The sequence below is a fragment of the Antechinus flavipes genome, chromosome 6 (genome assembly GCF_016432865.1).
Source record: "Antechinus flavipes isolate AdamAnt ecotype Samford, QLD, Australia chromosome 6, AdamAnt_v2, whole genome shotgun sequence".
NCBI lineage: Eukaryota > Metazoa > Chordata > Mammalia > Dasyuromorphia > Dasyuridae > Antechinus > Antechinus flavipes.
The window spans coordinates 171,835,265-171,849,671 of record NC_067403.1 but is presented as its reverse complement, the minus strand read 5'-3'; the positions used below and the strand labels follow the sequence as shown (position 1 = coordinate 171,849,671).

At 35.0% G+C, this 14,407-nt stretch overlaps 1 protein-coding gene across 1 annotated transcript in view; it reads left to right on the top strand.

Moving 5' to 3' along the window:
* The window catches only part of INTU (inturned planar cell polarity protein), an 84,822-nt gene that overhangs the window by 22,693 nt on the left and 47,722 nt on the right, over nucleotides 1–14,407 (top strand). Inside the window, exon 3 of the mRNA XM_051964096.1 lies at nucleotides 556–641. Within this exon, the coding sequence (XP_051820056.1) occupies nucleotides 556–641 (86 nt within the window). The remainder of the gene's footprint in view (nucleotides 1–555; nucleotides 642–14,407) is intronic.

Sequence of the window (14,407 nt, the reverse complement as noted above, 5' to 3'; positions counted from 1 at the left end):
AGTGGATCCAAGTGCACGATTTTCTGATTTTCTCCAGCTTCCTTCAACAGTACATGTGTATGATGGAGTGATCCAAGGCTGGGCAAACTTGGTGATCCAATAAGGGAACAAAGAGCTCAAGAGAAGGGGACAATAAGGAGTTTTAGTTCACCAAGGGGCCAAAATGAAATAAGGAGAGGACAGCCACTGTGATGACCTGGGAAAGAACTGAAGGCTGGAAGGCAGTGGAGGTCCTGGTGAGGATAAGAAGCAGGTTTTGGAGAGGGAAGAGGAGATGTCATCAAATAAGAGAATTTCAGGGATTGTAAACTTAGAATTGGTGCATTTGTGGGTGATGGCAAGATCATGGATCTGACCATTGTATAGCTAAAGTAGGGTGGAAGAAGAGGTCATGGGAAATGATAAAATGACACTGACCTAGGAGGTGAGGGACTCGTGAGTCACTGAACTTCTCTGTTATATGTAAAATGAAGAGAATTAAACTAAATTATTTCCAGAGTGGTTTCTAGATTTAAAAATCACAGTTCCTCACTTTCTTTCACATTCTTATTTTAGGTGATATACTTGCTGCTGTAAACGATGTGGATGTGACCTCAGAGAACATAGAGAGAGTTTTATCTTGCATTCCAGGCCCTATGCAGGTACCATCCTTCTGTCCATTATCTTATTCTGAATGTTTAACATGTAATACATTCTATATTTGGATTTTTACTTTAAAGATACATAGATACCAAAAAAGCTGATTTATTTATTCCCTTTACATACTGATGAAGTTTTAAATTTTAATTTAATTAAATTTGCTCTTTGAATAACATGATTCCCTTTTTGTTGGAGGTAGTAGAAAAAGAAATGGGACATTGTTAGAATTCTTCTAGATTCTCTATGTCACTTTCCCTCCAGGCTTCTTTCTGTTCTCTTAGGTGATACAGTGGATAGAACATAGGCCCTGGAGTCAGAAGGACCTGAGTTCAAATCCAGCCTCAAACACTTGATACTTAGTAGTTGTTTAATCCTTAGAAAAGTCACTTAACCCTTCTTGCCTCCTTCTCCCCCAAAATTTTCCAAGGTCCCTCTTTTATTCCTTGCATTTTTGGGGGGATAGGGACAACACTAATGTTAGCTTGTATCTCCCCCCAATAATACATGAAAAACATAATCCTTATAGCAAATAAATATAATCAAGTAAAACAGATAAATATATTTGCTGTGTCTCAACTATACCTTCATTCTGCATCTTGAATTGTGATCTCTTTTCACAACATACTTCATCATCAATCCTGGTTGGATTTCTGGTTCGCACATTGCATTGATCAAAATGCTTAAGTCTTTCAGAGTTTTTTATTTCATTTTTGCTGTCATTATACAAATTGTTCTCCTGGTTTTGTTCACTTCGCTATACAATTTTTTTTGTCCTGAAACCATCATTCTGATCATTTTTATGTCACAATAATAGACTGTGTGAGTCAGAAACCATTTAATAAAAAAGACTGGAGAGATCTCTAGAAGCAAAGCTTCTAGTTTATTATATGTTTATTATACATTCTCCTGAGAATCTGGGGTCCCAACCATCAAGCAGACAATGGAAGGGAGGAAGCACTGTAGGGGGCAGGGTCACCGCTTTTAATTCCTAACACAAATTCCCCTCCCACCATTGACCCTCATCCTTATTGGCTGAGGATCTTACATTCTAAATGCGGGAACTACCCAGGAAATTGAAATTGACCAATAAGTACATAGTTGCCCATATTTGGTTGCAATAGGGAGGAATGGTTGACTAAGTTATGGTATATGAAGATAATGGAATATTATTATTCTATTTAAAAAATGATGAACAAGCTGACTTTATAAAGGCCTGGAAAGAAAGATTTACATGAACTGAAGCTGATCAAAAAAAAAAAAAAAAAAGCAGAACCAGAAATACATTATACATAGTAACAGTAGGATTGTATGATAATCAACCATGAAAAACTTGGTTTTTCTCAGCAGTTCAGTGATCCAAGATAATTCCAGTAAACTTTGAATAGAAAGCACCATCTTCATCCGGAAAGAGAATTCTGGAGACTGAATGTAAATCAACATATGCTATGTTCACTTTTTTTCTTTTCTTCTCATTTTTTCCTCTTGTGATTTTTCCCTTTTGTTTTGATTTTTCTCTTCTAACATGATTCATAAAAAGTGTATTAAAAAATTAATGTATAAGAAAAAAGAATAAAAATAATTTTTTAAAATTTTTTAAAAGTTAAGGATCAGAATCTGGTCAAAGAAACAGTGGAACAGAAACAAATCATTCCTCTTTAATCAATATCTTCTTTGTGATGAGAGGTGAGAAACAAAGAAAGAAAAATGCATGAGTGATAGTAGAGCAAAAAAATACACGATTAATAATGGGATGAATTCATCCATAAAATAGAAAAGGATAGCAAAATGGACTAGAAACCAGAACCCAACAAGAAACACACTTGAAACATAAAGATTCACAGTTAAAGTAAGAAAATGTATTATACTTTGGGTGAACTCAGAAAAATACAGGTAGATATCATGATCGTGACATGACAACAGTACAAATAGGGTTAAAAGAAATAAACAGGCAAACTACAATATACTTAAAGATACCAAAGACAATGAAATAATATCAGTATTTAATACATATGCATTAATTGACAGCATGTATTTAAAAGAAATTTTGATTGAATTGTAGGGAAAATAGACAGCCGATAGTTGGGGACTTCATTGTGTACCTTTCAGACTTAGGTAAGTCTAATAAAAAGATACAAAGAAATTAAGAATTTGTGAAAAGTTAATTATGATTTACCTTAGCAACACTGAATGGGAATCAGAAAGACCATATATCTTTTCCATTTCTGCATGGCATCCTTACAAAAAAGATGACCACATGCTACGGCAGAAAAATCTTATAAGCAGATGCAAAAAACCCCAAATATTCAACATATCTTTTATTTACCACAACACAAAGAAAATTATTATCTTTTTTTAAAAATAATTGTAACTTTTTATTGACAAAACCCATGCCTGGGTAATTTTTTTACAACATTATCCCTTGCACTCACTTCTGTTCCTACTTTTCCCCTCCCTCCCTCCCTCTATCCTCTCCCCCACTGACAAGCAGTCCTATACATGTTAAATATGTCACAGTGTATCCTAGATACAATATATGTGTGCAGAACCGAACAGTTCTCTTGTTGCACAGGAGGAATTGGGTTTAGAAGGTTAAAAAAAAAAACCCGGGAAGAATGCAGTTTGCATTCAAGAAAATTATTATCAATAAAACACATTTAAAGAATGGATTTAAACTTAAATGGAGACTAAATACTTTAATCCTAAAGAATTAGTGGGGGGAAAAAACAATAAATAATTTTATTTTTAAAAATGACAATAAGAAATCCAAGATGGCAGATTAGGGGCAGCCATCCAGCTGAATTCTCCAAACATTCCTTTCAAAGAACTTTAAAATAACTAATCTCAAATCAAATTTTGGAGTGGCCAACCCAACAAAAAGGATGAGACATTTTTCCATTTAAGAACTTAAGAGATTGGCAGGAGAAATCTGTGGCACCAGCGTGGAGGCCTATTTGGAGCCTATACATATGATGGCAGCAGCGGTGACCACAGCAGCAATAGGGGTCTCTCAGGCCAGAGATGGTGAGGAGGGGGGACAGTTGGTCATAAAGAGATTGCTGTGCTGCCACTGGATATAGCTGCTACTGATTGGCAACTCAGTTGCCTATGTGCAGTTCTCGTCACAACAATACCAGGACAGAGAGGAGCACTGGGGGGTAATCCGTGAGCAGAGACCCTGGTCACAGTTCCAAAGCAGAGAGAAGTGCTAGTCTCTGTGACTTCAATAAAGACCAGAGCAGAGACTAAGAGACTAGTGACTATACCTGTCCCAGGATCACGCCGACTTGGAAGCACCAGAAACCTGCAGATCCTCAGAAATAGCTTTGAAAACAGCAGCAAGAAAAAGCCTAAAGCTTGGCACGATGTCCACTCAGGCAAACAGAGCTCAGCTTTAACCTAAAGTTCAAAATCACGAAATAAAAATGTGCAAACAACCATAAATAAAAGAATTTAACCATAAAAAGATAATATGGTAGCAGGGAAGACCAAGATATAAACTCATAGCCATATGAGAACAGATACCAAAAAAACCTCATAGAAAAATGCTATTTGGATCCAAATCCAATAAGAATTCTTGGAAAAGTTAAAGAAAAAGATAATGTGATAAAAGAAAAATTAGAGAAAGAAATGGGAGTGATGCAAAAAAAAAATTATGAAAAGAGAATTAATGTCATGGTAATAAACAAGGTAAAAAATGAAAATAACACCTTAAAAATAGAATTGATAAACGATAAATAAGGTACAAAAATCCACCAAAGAGAAAAACTACTTAAAAAGGAGAATTGAAGTACAAAATCTCACTGAAGAAAATAATTCCTTAAAAGTTAGCAGCTAAAACAAGTAGAGGCTAATGATTTCATGATATATCAAAAAAAGAAAAAAAAAACTAATAAAAAAGTCAAAAGGTTGAAAAAAATAAAAAACATGTGACATCTCATTGGGGAAAAAAAAATTTTGACCTGGAAAATAGATCTAGGAAAAATATTTTTAAGGATATTGGACTATCTAAAAGCTATGATAAAAGAAAGATCCTAGATATCATATGTCAAAAAAATTATCAAGGAAAACTGTTCTGGTATCTTAGATCCAAAGAATAAAATAGAAATTAAAAGATATCCCAAAATGAAAACTCCCAGAAATATAAACAAATTCCAGAGTTGATAATATTTTAAACAGTCAGAAAGAGACACATCAAATTTTATGAAGCCATTATCCAGATTACACAAGATTTAGTGACTTTCAAATTAAAAGAGCTGAGAACTTAGAATATGATACTTTAAAAAGCAAAGGAACCAGGATTAAAACCAAGAATAATTTATCTAAAAAAATTGAGTATAATCCTCCAAGGGAAAAGAACATGTCTTTAATGAAATAGAGGACTTTCAAGCTTTTCTGATGAAAAGGCCAGAGCTGAATAGGAAATTTGACATTCAAAGACAAAACTCAAAGAAGATAAAAATAACATGAGAGAGTAATCATAAGGGACTATGTATATATACAGTTTAACTTTATTAAGTTTAATAAAGTTAAATTGTGTGTGTGTGTGTGTATAATTTCTAAGAACTTTATCATTATTAGGGCAATTAGAAGGAGTTTACACTGATAGAGGGCATAGGTATGAATCGATTATGTTAGAATTCTTTCCCCAAAAAATGAAAGGATAAGAAAAGAGAAAGGAGAAATAGAATGAGGAAACTTTTCTCACATAAAAAAAAAAAAAAAAAAAAAACAGCACACAAAGAAGAGCTTTCACAGTAATGGGGGAAATTTGGGGTGGGGCAACGATTGAACCTACTCTCATTAGAATTGGTTCAAAGAGGGAAAACTATATACACACTCAGCTGTATAAAGAAATGTAATTTACCCAGTTGGAAAATAGGAGAGAAGAAAATAAAAACAAGTTGGGATGACAAGAAGGAGGAGTGAGGTTAAGAGAGGCAGTGTTCAGAAGCAAAATAGACTTTTAAGGAGGGATAGGAGTAAAAAAAAGAGAGGAAAGAAGAAAGAGAAGAAAATAATAAGAAGGGAAATACATAGAAATCATAACTGTGAATATGAATGGATTGAGGTCATTCATAAAATAGAAGCAGATAGACTGGATTAGAAACCAGAATTTGAATTCAATGTGTTGTTTACAAGAGACATACTTGAAACTGAAAAACACAAAGAGTTAAAAATAAAGAATTAGAGTAAATCTGATATGCTACAGCTGAAATGAAAAAGGCAGGGGTAACAATAATAATCTCAAACAAAGCAAAGATATATCTAATTAAAAGATTAGGGAAACTACATTATGCTAAAAGTTACCATAGACTATGAAGTAATATTAAAATTTTTTACAAGTTTCTCCTAAAGGCCTCATCTTTTAAATATATGCTGAGTGCAGAACTAAGTCAAATTTCTAAAAATGAGAATCATTCTCCAATTGTAAATGGTCAAAGGATATAAACAGGCAGTTTTCAGAAGAAATCAAAATTAACTAACCATATGGGGGAAAATGCTCCAAATTACTATTGACCAGAGAAATTAAAAATTAAAATAATTTTGAGGTAAATGCTTTCAGAATGACAAATGCTGGAGAGAATAGGAGAAAAATAAGTACATTAATCCTTGGTGAAGAAGTTAATTGGTCCAAACATTCTGGAGAACAATTTGGGACTATACCCAAAGGGCTGTGAAACTAAGCATACCCTTTGACTCAGCAATAGCATTAGAGATCTGTATCCCAAAGAGATCAAAGAAAAAAGAAAAGGAACTATATGAACAAAAACATTTATAGCAGCTTTTTCTGGTAGCAAAAAATTGGAAATTGAGGGGATGCTCATCAGTTGGGAAATGGCTGAATAAGTTGTAGCATATGATTATTATAGAATACTATTATGCTATGAGAAATGACAAGAGGAGTTTCAAAAAAACCTGACAAGACTTATATGAGTAAGAAGAATTGAAAATCATTATTCACAGTAAAAACAATGAAAGATCATTATACACAGTAAAAATAATGTTGACATGATGATCAAGTGAAAGACTTGGCTACTCTGATTAATATAGTGATTCAAGACAATTCCAAAGGTTTCATGATGAAAAAAATTCTCTCCTCTAAAAAAAGAGAACAAATGAACTCTGGATGCAAATTGAAGTATGACTTCCTTAACTTTCTTTTTTTTTTTTTTCTTTAAAAAAAAAAGTATGGCTACTAGGGGAATATATTTCATATGGATAATCGATATCATATTACTTGCTTTCTCAGTGGATATTGGAAGGTATGGGAAGGAGGAAGAGAATTTGGAACTCAAAATTTAAAAAGAAAAGAGTATTTGAAATAAATAATAAATTAATCTATTTAAAGAAAAAGAAAATGACAATAAGACAACACATAGAAACTTTCAGGATACAGTCAAAGTAGTCCTTAGGGGAAAATGTTTATCTCTAAACACTTTCATTAATACAAGAAAGAACAAATCACTGACACCAGTGTAGTAAATGGATAGAAGTGAAGGAGGGACATGGAGATCACAAGGGTAATTAGAGTAACTGAGGTGGAAGTATGCTGATCCTTAAGGTATAAAACTAGGCCGAATAACTCTGAAGTCCACCAGAGAGTTTTCAGCACAGGCTTCACCTGCCCAGCTTTCTGCATTGCTGTGTCAGAGGAGGTATCTAGCATTCCATTTTGTGACATATATAAGCAAGGAGGTGCTATTACCCAAGACAGGCTTAAAATAAACCTCGTGGTGGTGGAGGCTCAGGGTAGAACTTAATGAGGAAGCAGGAAAGGTTGCCTAAAACAGGAGGCAGGGTATGTTCTGGCCCCTACCCCCCTGTTACCAGTCATGAGCAGAGTTTGGGGAGGTTATGGCCCATGAGCCTCAGAAAACCAAAGATGACGTGCTTCTGCCGATTGATGGCCTTGTTGTTTTTAGGACATCTGGAATCCAAGTGGATAGGCAGGCAAGAGTGTTCCTGACCACTCCGGGAACCAAGGGAGAAAGGAAAAATACTCTATCCCAGAAGCCTAGCAAAAAAGTGGGACAGAGGGCATGGGACCCACTCTGTTCCTTGTCACTCCAAAAAAACAAAAACAGAAAAAACAAAATCACCCAACAACCTAGGTATAAATGTTTTGGTACACAATACATCCTTTTCCTCTTTTTTAAATCTTCTTAGGTTAGTCCTTGCAGTGATCTCTGTGCAGAGTTCAGTGACTTTAGGGGTATAGATTCAGATTGTTTTTTAGAAGGCTTGGACCACTTCAGAGTTCCACTACATTATTAGGGTGCCTATTTTTCCATAACCTTTTTCCCTCCCTCCTTCCCTACTTCCTTCCTTTCTTTCTTCCTCCTTCTTTCCCTCCTTCCTTACTTTCTTTCTCCTTTTTCTACCTCTCTCCCTCCCTCTTTTCTTCCTCCTTCTTTCCCTCCTTCCTTCCTTTCTTCCTCCTTCTTTCCCTCCTTCCTTCCTTTCTTTCTCCTTCTTTTTTTCCCTCCCTTCCTCCCTCCTTCCTTCCTTCCTTTCTTTTTTATGGGGCTTTTAGGTCAATTTGCTATGCATAAGGTACGCCCTCAGAGTTATTTTTATTTGCCTTTTTCTAAGTACTAGTGATCTGGAGCATTTTTCAAATGAAGGATAAGCTCTTGTTTTTATATAACTGAATCAGGTTTTTATGTAACTTTGGAGATTAGACCTTTTTCAGAGAAACTTGCTGAAATGATTTTTTCTCCAGATAATTGCATCCCTTCTAATTTTATTTGTATTAATTTTGTTTGGGTAAAAGCTTTTCAATTTTATATAATCAAATTATCCGTTTTATCCTTCTAAGAGCCTCTCTATCCCTTGTGTAGTCGTGAACTCTTCCTCCAGCCATAGTTGTGTTAGATATTAAACAGTTCTGGATAAGCAAAGTAACTTGGGCAATATTGTCATTTTTAAAATGTTAGCCCAACCCAACGATGACAATTAAAATCTTTCCAATTACTCGCGCCTATTTTTTTCTTTAAAGAATGTTTTATAATTATATTCATTCATATTCTTATGTGCCTTTGATAGCTGGACTTCCACCTGTATGTTTATACATTTCTGTAGCTTGCTGTTTTTTCTGGCTATGTTTTATTGATAGTGTATAGGAAGATTGATGATTTGTGTGAGTTCATTTTATATCCTGCTACTTAGCTGAAGTTAATTCAATTAATTTAATTAATTTTCTATGGTTCCCTAAGTTCCTGCTTCAGCTGACTCTGTTGTGACTCTTGGGGCTTCTCTAAACCTAAGAAAGGAAAGAGGAAGGAAGTGGTGTAATGAATCCCTCATGGTCTTATCACAGTTAGAACCCTTAATATGAGGAATTCAGAGAAGCATGGAGAGATTTATAAGAGCCATTGCAAAAACTGACAGAACAGAACAGCATTTAGAGTGACTTTACACTGCAAATGAAAAGATTATTACAATCTGAGTTATTGAGGAAACTGAGATCCAGAGAGATCTTGTGATGCACTGAGGTCATACAAGTAGAAAGGATAGACTTGGGTCTTAAATATAAATCCCCTGACTCCATACCTAGCTTTTTTTTAATATATCCGTGTATGTGTGTGTGTGTGTGTGTGTGTATGTGTATGTGTAGGTATATTTATATATACATATATGTACACATAGAGGTATATGTAAATTTCACATAATATACACACATCTGCCACATTGTCAACTGGTTTTTAAAAATAGTTTTAATTGTACTTGAAATCAGTTCATTTCTGTTTATGTAAAACCAACCACCCAAAACTTCGACATTCTTGGGTCGCTGAACCCACTTTGCCCAAGCCAGAAAGAGAGTTCCATTTGAATGATTCTTTGAAGACTCTTAATTGAGGTTCTGTTGTGTTTTGGGCTCATGATATTGGATGGATGAGGAGAAATCATAGATTCAGAGCTCGGAAAGACCTTTAGAGATCTTCTGGTCCAGTCTCCTGATTTTTCAGAGGAAGAAACTGAGACCCTTAGAGGAAGACCAGCTCATGGTCACATGGGAGGCTAATAATGGAGTAAGTCTCTGAACCTAGATTCCCCAAATCTAAATCAGGGCATTTTGTACCCCACCATTCAGCTAAGAAAAAAAGTGGTTTTTGCAGTAGAAAGGAAGTTGAGTGGTTTGTGAAGGCTGTAGTTAAAGTTAATTTACAGCTAACTAGAAGGTTGTTATTCATTTTTAAGATTGTAGAAGCCAATCTATTCCACATGGAATAGATTCACTTTAAGAAATTATTATTTTGTTTTTGTTTTTGTCATTAATCTGCAAATCTAGATTCTTTGTTTCTGTCCCCATTTAGTAAACCCTTCCCTATATAAATCCCTCGCCCAAAAACCCTACCAGAAAGACAACTTTGCTAAGATAGCAGAATAAAGAAAAGGACCCTACCTGAGCTTTCCCCTAAACTTCACCAAATATCTTTAAATAATGAATAAATAGTCATTCTAGAGTGGCAGAACCCACAAAAAGGCAAAGTGAAACAACTTTCCACCCAAAACAACTTAGTAGATCAGCAGGAAAAGTCTGCTGCACCAGGGTGAGAGTGGAGCCTGTGGCTCCACCCAGCATGGGTCCCAGCAAGCCAGAAGTATACCTCAAGGCAACTGAATTACTGGCAGCAGTAGTGATTTCCAAACAGACCAGAGCACAGACCAAGAGAGTAGTAAACACTTTTCCTTAGATCATATTACCTTGGAAGAACTGAAATATCCGTCCTTCAATCTGCCCTCTAATTTCAGAATTTAAGGTAATCAGAAGCAAAATATTTTTGAGAGGGACAGGGTGAAAGAAAAGAATAGAGTAAATGATTAGGTGGAGAAATAGCATGGAAGAAAATACAATTAGCAAAAGTAACTTGAAAAAAATTTGAAGCATGTTTCTTTGATAAAGGCTTTTTTTTTCAACTATGTAGAAAACTGAGTCAAATTTATAAAAATAAGAGTCATTCCCCAACTGTTAAGTGATCAAAAGATAAGAATGGTTTTCAGATGAAGTAATCAAAGTGATATGAAAAAATGTTCTAATTCACTATTGATTAGAGAAATGAAAATTAAAACAATTCTGAAGTACTACCTCACACTGTTAGATTGGTTTATAGGACAGAATGAAGAAATTTTACAAATGGTGGAGGGGATGTGAGGAAAATGAGACATTAATACACTGTTGGTGAAGTTATGAACTGATTCAGTCATTCTATAGAGCAATTTGGAACTACACCCAAGGGGCTTTAAAACCATGCATTCCCTTTGATGTAGCAATACCAAGACAGTTCCCAAAAAAGGAAGGGGCCTATGTGTACAAAAATATCGATAGCACCTCTTTTCTGGAAGGCAAAGAATTTGGAATTGAGGGGATTCCTACCAAGTGGGGGATGCCTAAACAAATTGTGGTATGTGATTATGATAGAATACTGTTGTGTTATAAGAAATGATGAGTAGCTGAGATAACATTAGACACCTCTCAGATTGACTAAGATGACAGGAAAAGATAATGATGAATGTTGGAGAAGATGTGGGAAAACTGGGACATTGCTGTATTGTTGGTGGAGTTGTGGACGGATCCAACCATTCTGGAGAGCAATTTGGAACTATGCTAAAAAAGTTATCAAACTGCATACACTTTGATCCAGCAGTGCTATTACTGGGCTTATACCCCAAAGAGATACTAAAGAAGGGAAAGGGACCTGTATGTGCCAAAATGTTTGTGGCAGGTCTCTTTGTAGTAGCTAACAACTGGAAACTGAGTGGATGCCCATCAATTGGAGAATGGCTGAATAAATTGTGGTATATGAATGTTATAGAATATTTTTGCTCTGTAAGAAGAGGCCTGGAGAGACTTACACCAAGTGATGCTGAGTGAAATGAGCAAAACCAGAAGATACATGGCAACAACAAAACTATACAATGATCAATTCTCCTGGATGTGGCTCTTTCCAACAATGAGATGATTCAAACCAGTTCCAGTTGTTCAGTGATGAAGAGAGTCAACCACATCCAGAGAGAGAACCATGGGAACTGAGTGTGGACCACAACATAGTATTTTCACTCTTTCTCTTGTTGTTTGCTTGCATTTTGTTTTCTTTCGCAGACTTTTTTCCCCTTCTTTCTTGACCTGATTTTTCTTTTTTTTTTTAATTATAGCTTTTTATTTATAAGTTATATATATGCATGGATAATTTTTCAGCACTGACAATTGCAAACCTTTTGTTCCAATTTTTCCCCTCTTCCCCCCCACCCCCTCCCTCAGATGGCAGGTTGACCAATACATGTTAAATATGTTAAAGTATAAATTAAATACAATATATGTATACATGTCCAAACAGTTATTTTGCTGCACAAGAAGAATCAGACTTTGAAATAGTGTACAATTAACCTGTGAAGGAAATCAAAAATGCAGGCGGACAAAAATATAGGGATTGGGAATTCTATGTAGTGATTCATCTATGTAGTGATTCATAGTCATCTCCCAGAGTTCTTTCGCTGAGTGTAGCTGGTTCAATTCATTACTGTTCTATTGGAACTGATTTGGTTCATCTCATTGTTGAAGAGGGCCACATCCATCAGAATTGGTCATCATATAGTATTGTTGCTGAAGTGTATAATGATCTCCTGGTCCTGCTCATTTCACTCAGCATCAGTTCGTGTAAGTCTCTCCAGGCCTTCCTGAAATCATCCTGCTGGTCATTTCTTACAGAACAATAATATTCCATAATATTCACATACCACAATTTGTTCAGCCATTCTCCATTTGATGGGCATCTACTCAATTTCTGGCCACTACAAAGAGGGCTGCCACAAACATTCTTGCACATACAGTTGACCTGATTTTTCTTGTACAGCAAGATAATTGTATAATTATGTATACATATATTGGATTTAAATATATTTTAACATCTTTAATGTATTGAATTACCTGCTATCTGGGGGGGAGGGGGCAGAGGGGAAAATTTGGAACAGAAGGTTTTGTAGGGGTCAATGTTGAAAATTTAACCATTCATATGTTTTATAAATAAAAAGCTTTAATTTAAAAAAGAGAGAAAAAATAATGAATTTTAAATTGTTCAAAATATTTAATGAAATAAAAATATTTCAATAAAATAAAAAAAATTTTAAATGAAAAAAACTACTTTATTTTTCTTGAGGATTTTTAGGAGATTTCTGTAATCAATGTAGTCACAGATCTGCCCACAGCCTCTTGTCTTTTGTTCTCAGAGGTATTACCAGTACCTAGCATATATATATTGTTTTTCCTCATCTGAATTTTTGACACCAGAATTGGAAAGCTTTCCTTCTTTTGCCAATTCCCTGTTTCAACTTTATCACCCTACTTTATCACCAACATCCCTGTGTGCCTTCAATCTAAGTTTGAACCTGAAAAACTGAGCAGAGAAACTGGGACAGACCTGGGAATCCCAAGTTCAGAAATCAGAAATTACCAAGTTGCATTCTGACACCTTTTTAACCACTGAAGTAGAATTAAGCTATTGCTCTAGTTGGCTTTTTCCCTTCTTCCTTTTACTGTAACCATCCTAATCCTGAACTCTAAGAAAATCTCCTTGCCCCCACACCCCCGCCTTACTCTATGTAAGGTATTGCCTTTTTTTTTTTTATTTTACTTTAATTTATTCATTCTGGACTTAACAAACACCAAATAAAACAAGTGTTTCAAATACACTGTGCAACAGAAGGAAGGGATTGTACATGAAATTGCATATCTTCTGTTACGGTGGTCTTTTTTGTCTTCTTATATACATAATAAATTCAGCATATAACTTGTAAGCTGTTCTGCTTGCTTGGGATTCCTTCTGACCTTCCTTCTGTTCCCTACTCATTTTGGGGGGTTAGAAGGGCAGAGAGAAAGCTATATCCCTAACCCTCTTTCTTTCCCACTTCCCTACCAATTAAAAAACAAAACAAAACAAAATCCTTATAACAAATATGAATTGTCAAACAAAATAAATTTCTACTTTGGTGAAGTCCAAGAATGTATGTCTCTTTCTGCATCTTGAGTCTGTTACTACCTCTTGTCAGAAAATGGCTAGCATTGTTCCTCGAGGGTTTGGTCATTGCACTGATCAGAGTTCATCATGAGTATTTCATCATGAGTCTTTTAGAATTGTGGTGGGTCATTATATTGATCATAGTTGTTAAGTCATTCAAAGTTTTAATGAAAGCATTGTAATCTCTCATTATTCCCAGATATTTTATTTTAGTAGAAATTGTTTTTGTTTTTGATTGTTTGTTTTTGTGGTTATAAAACTACTGAATCACAAATAATTTATTAGGGATAGGGACTGGATTCTTGATTTCGCTGACATAATTCTCAGGTAAGAAAACTCCCTCTTACTCTCCTCCCTTTTATCAACGATAAGTTTTAGAAAGATACCTGGAGAGCTGAAAAGTGTTCATTATTAGTTTTGATCCCTGATTATTTTGTTTATTTTTTGAATGAAATTAAATAAAACTAGAATAAAAAAGCTAGATGGGAGCCTAAAAATCTTTTGGTCTAATCTCCAGATTTGAGGAAACAAAGGCATAGCAAGGCCCCAAAAAACTGGATTCAAATGCAAATCCAGTGTTAATCTTTATTAGGCCTTGTACTTGGACAAGCAGATTTTCCAACTCTGAGTAGACATTTTTCACTTTGTAGGCAAAGTATACTTAATAGTAGGGAAATATGGATCCATGCATCCTTTTAAGAGTAGAAAATTTCTGCTCCTGGATGATCAGTTATATGTATGCTGTGTGTATT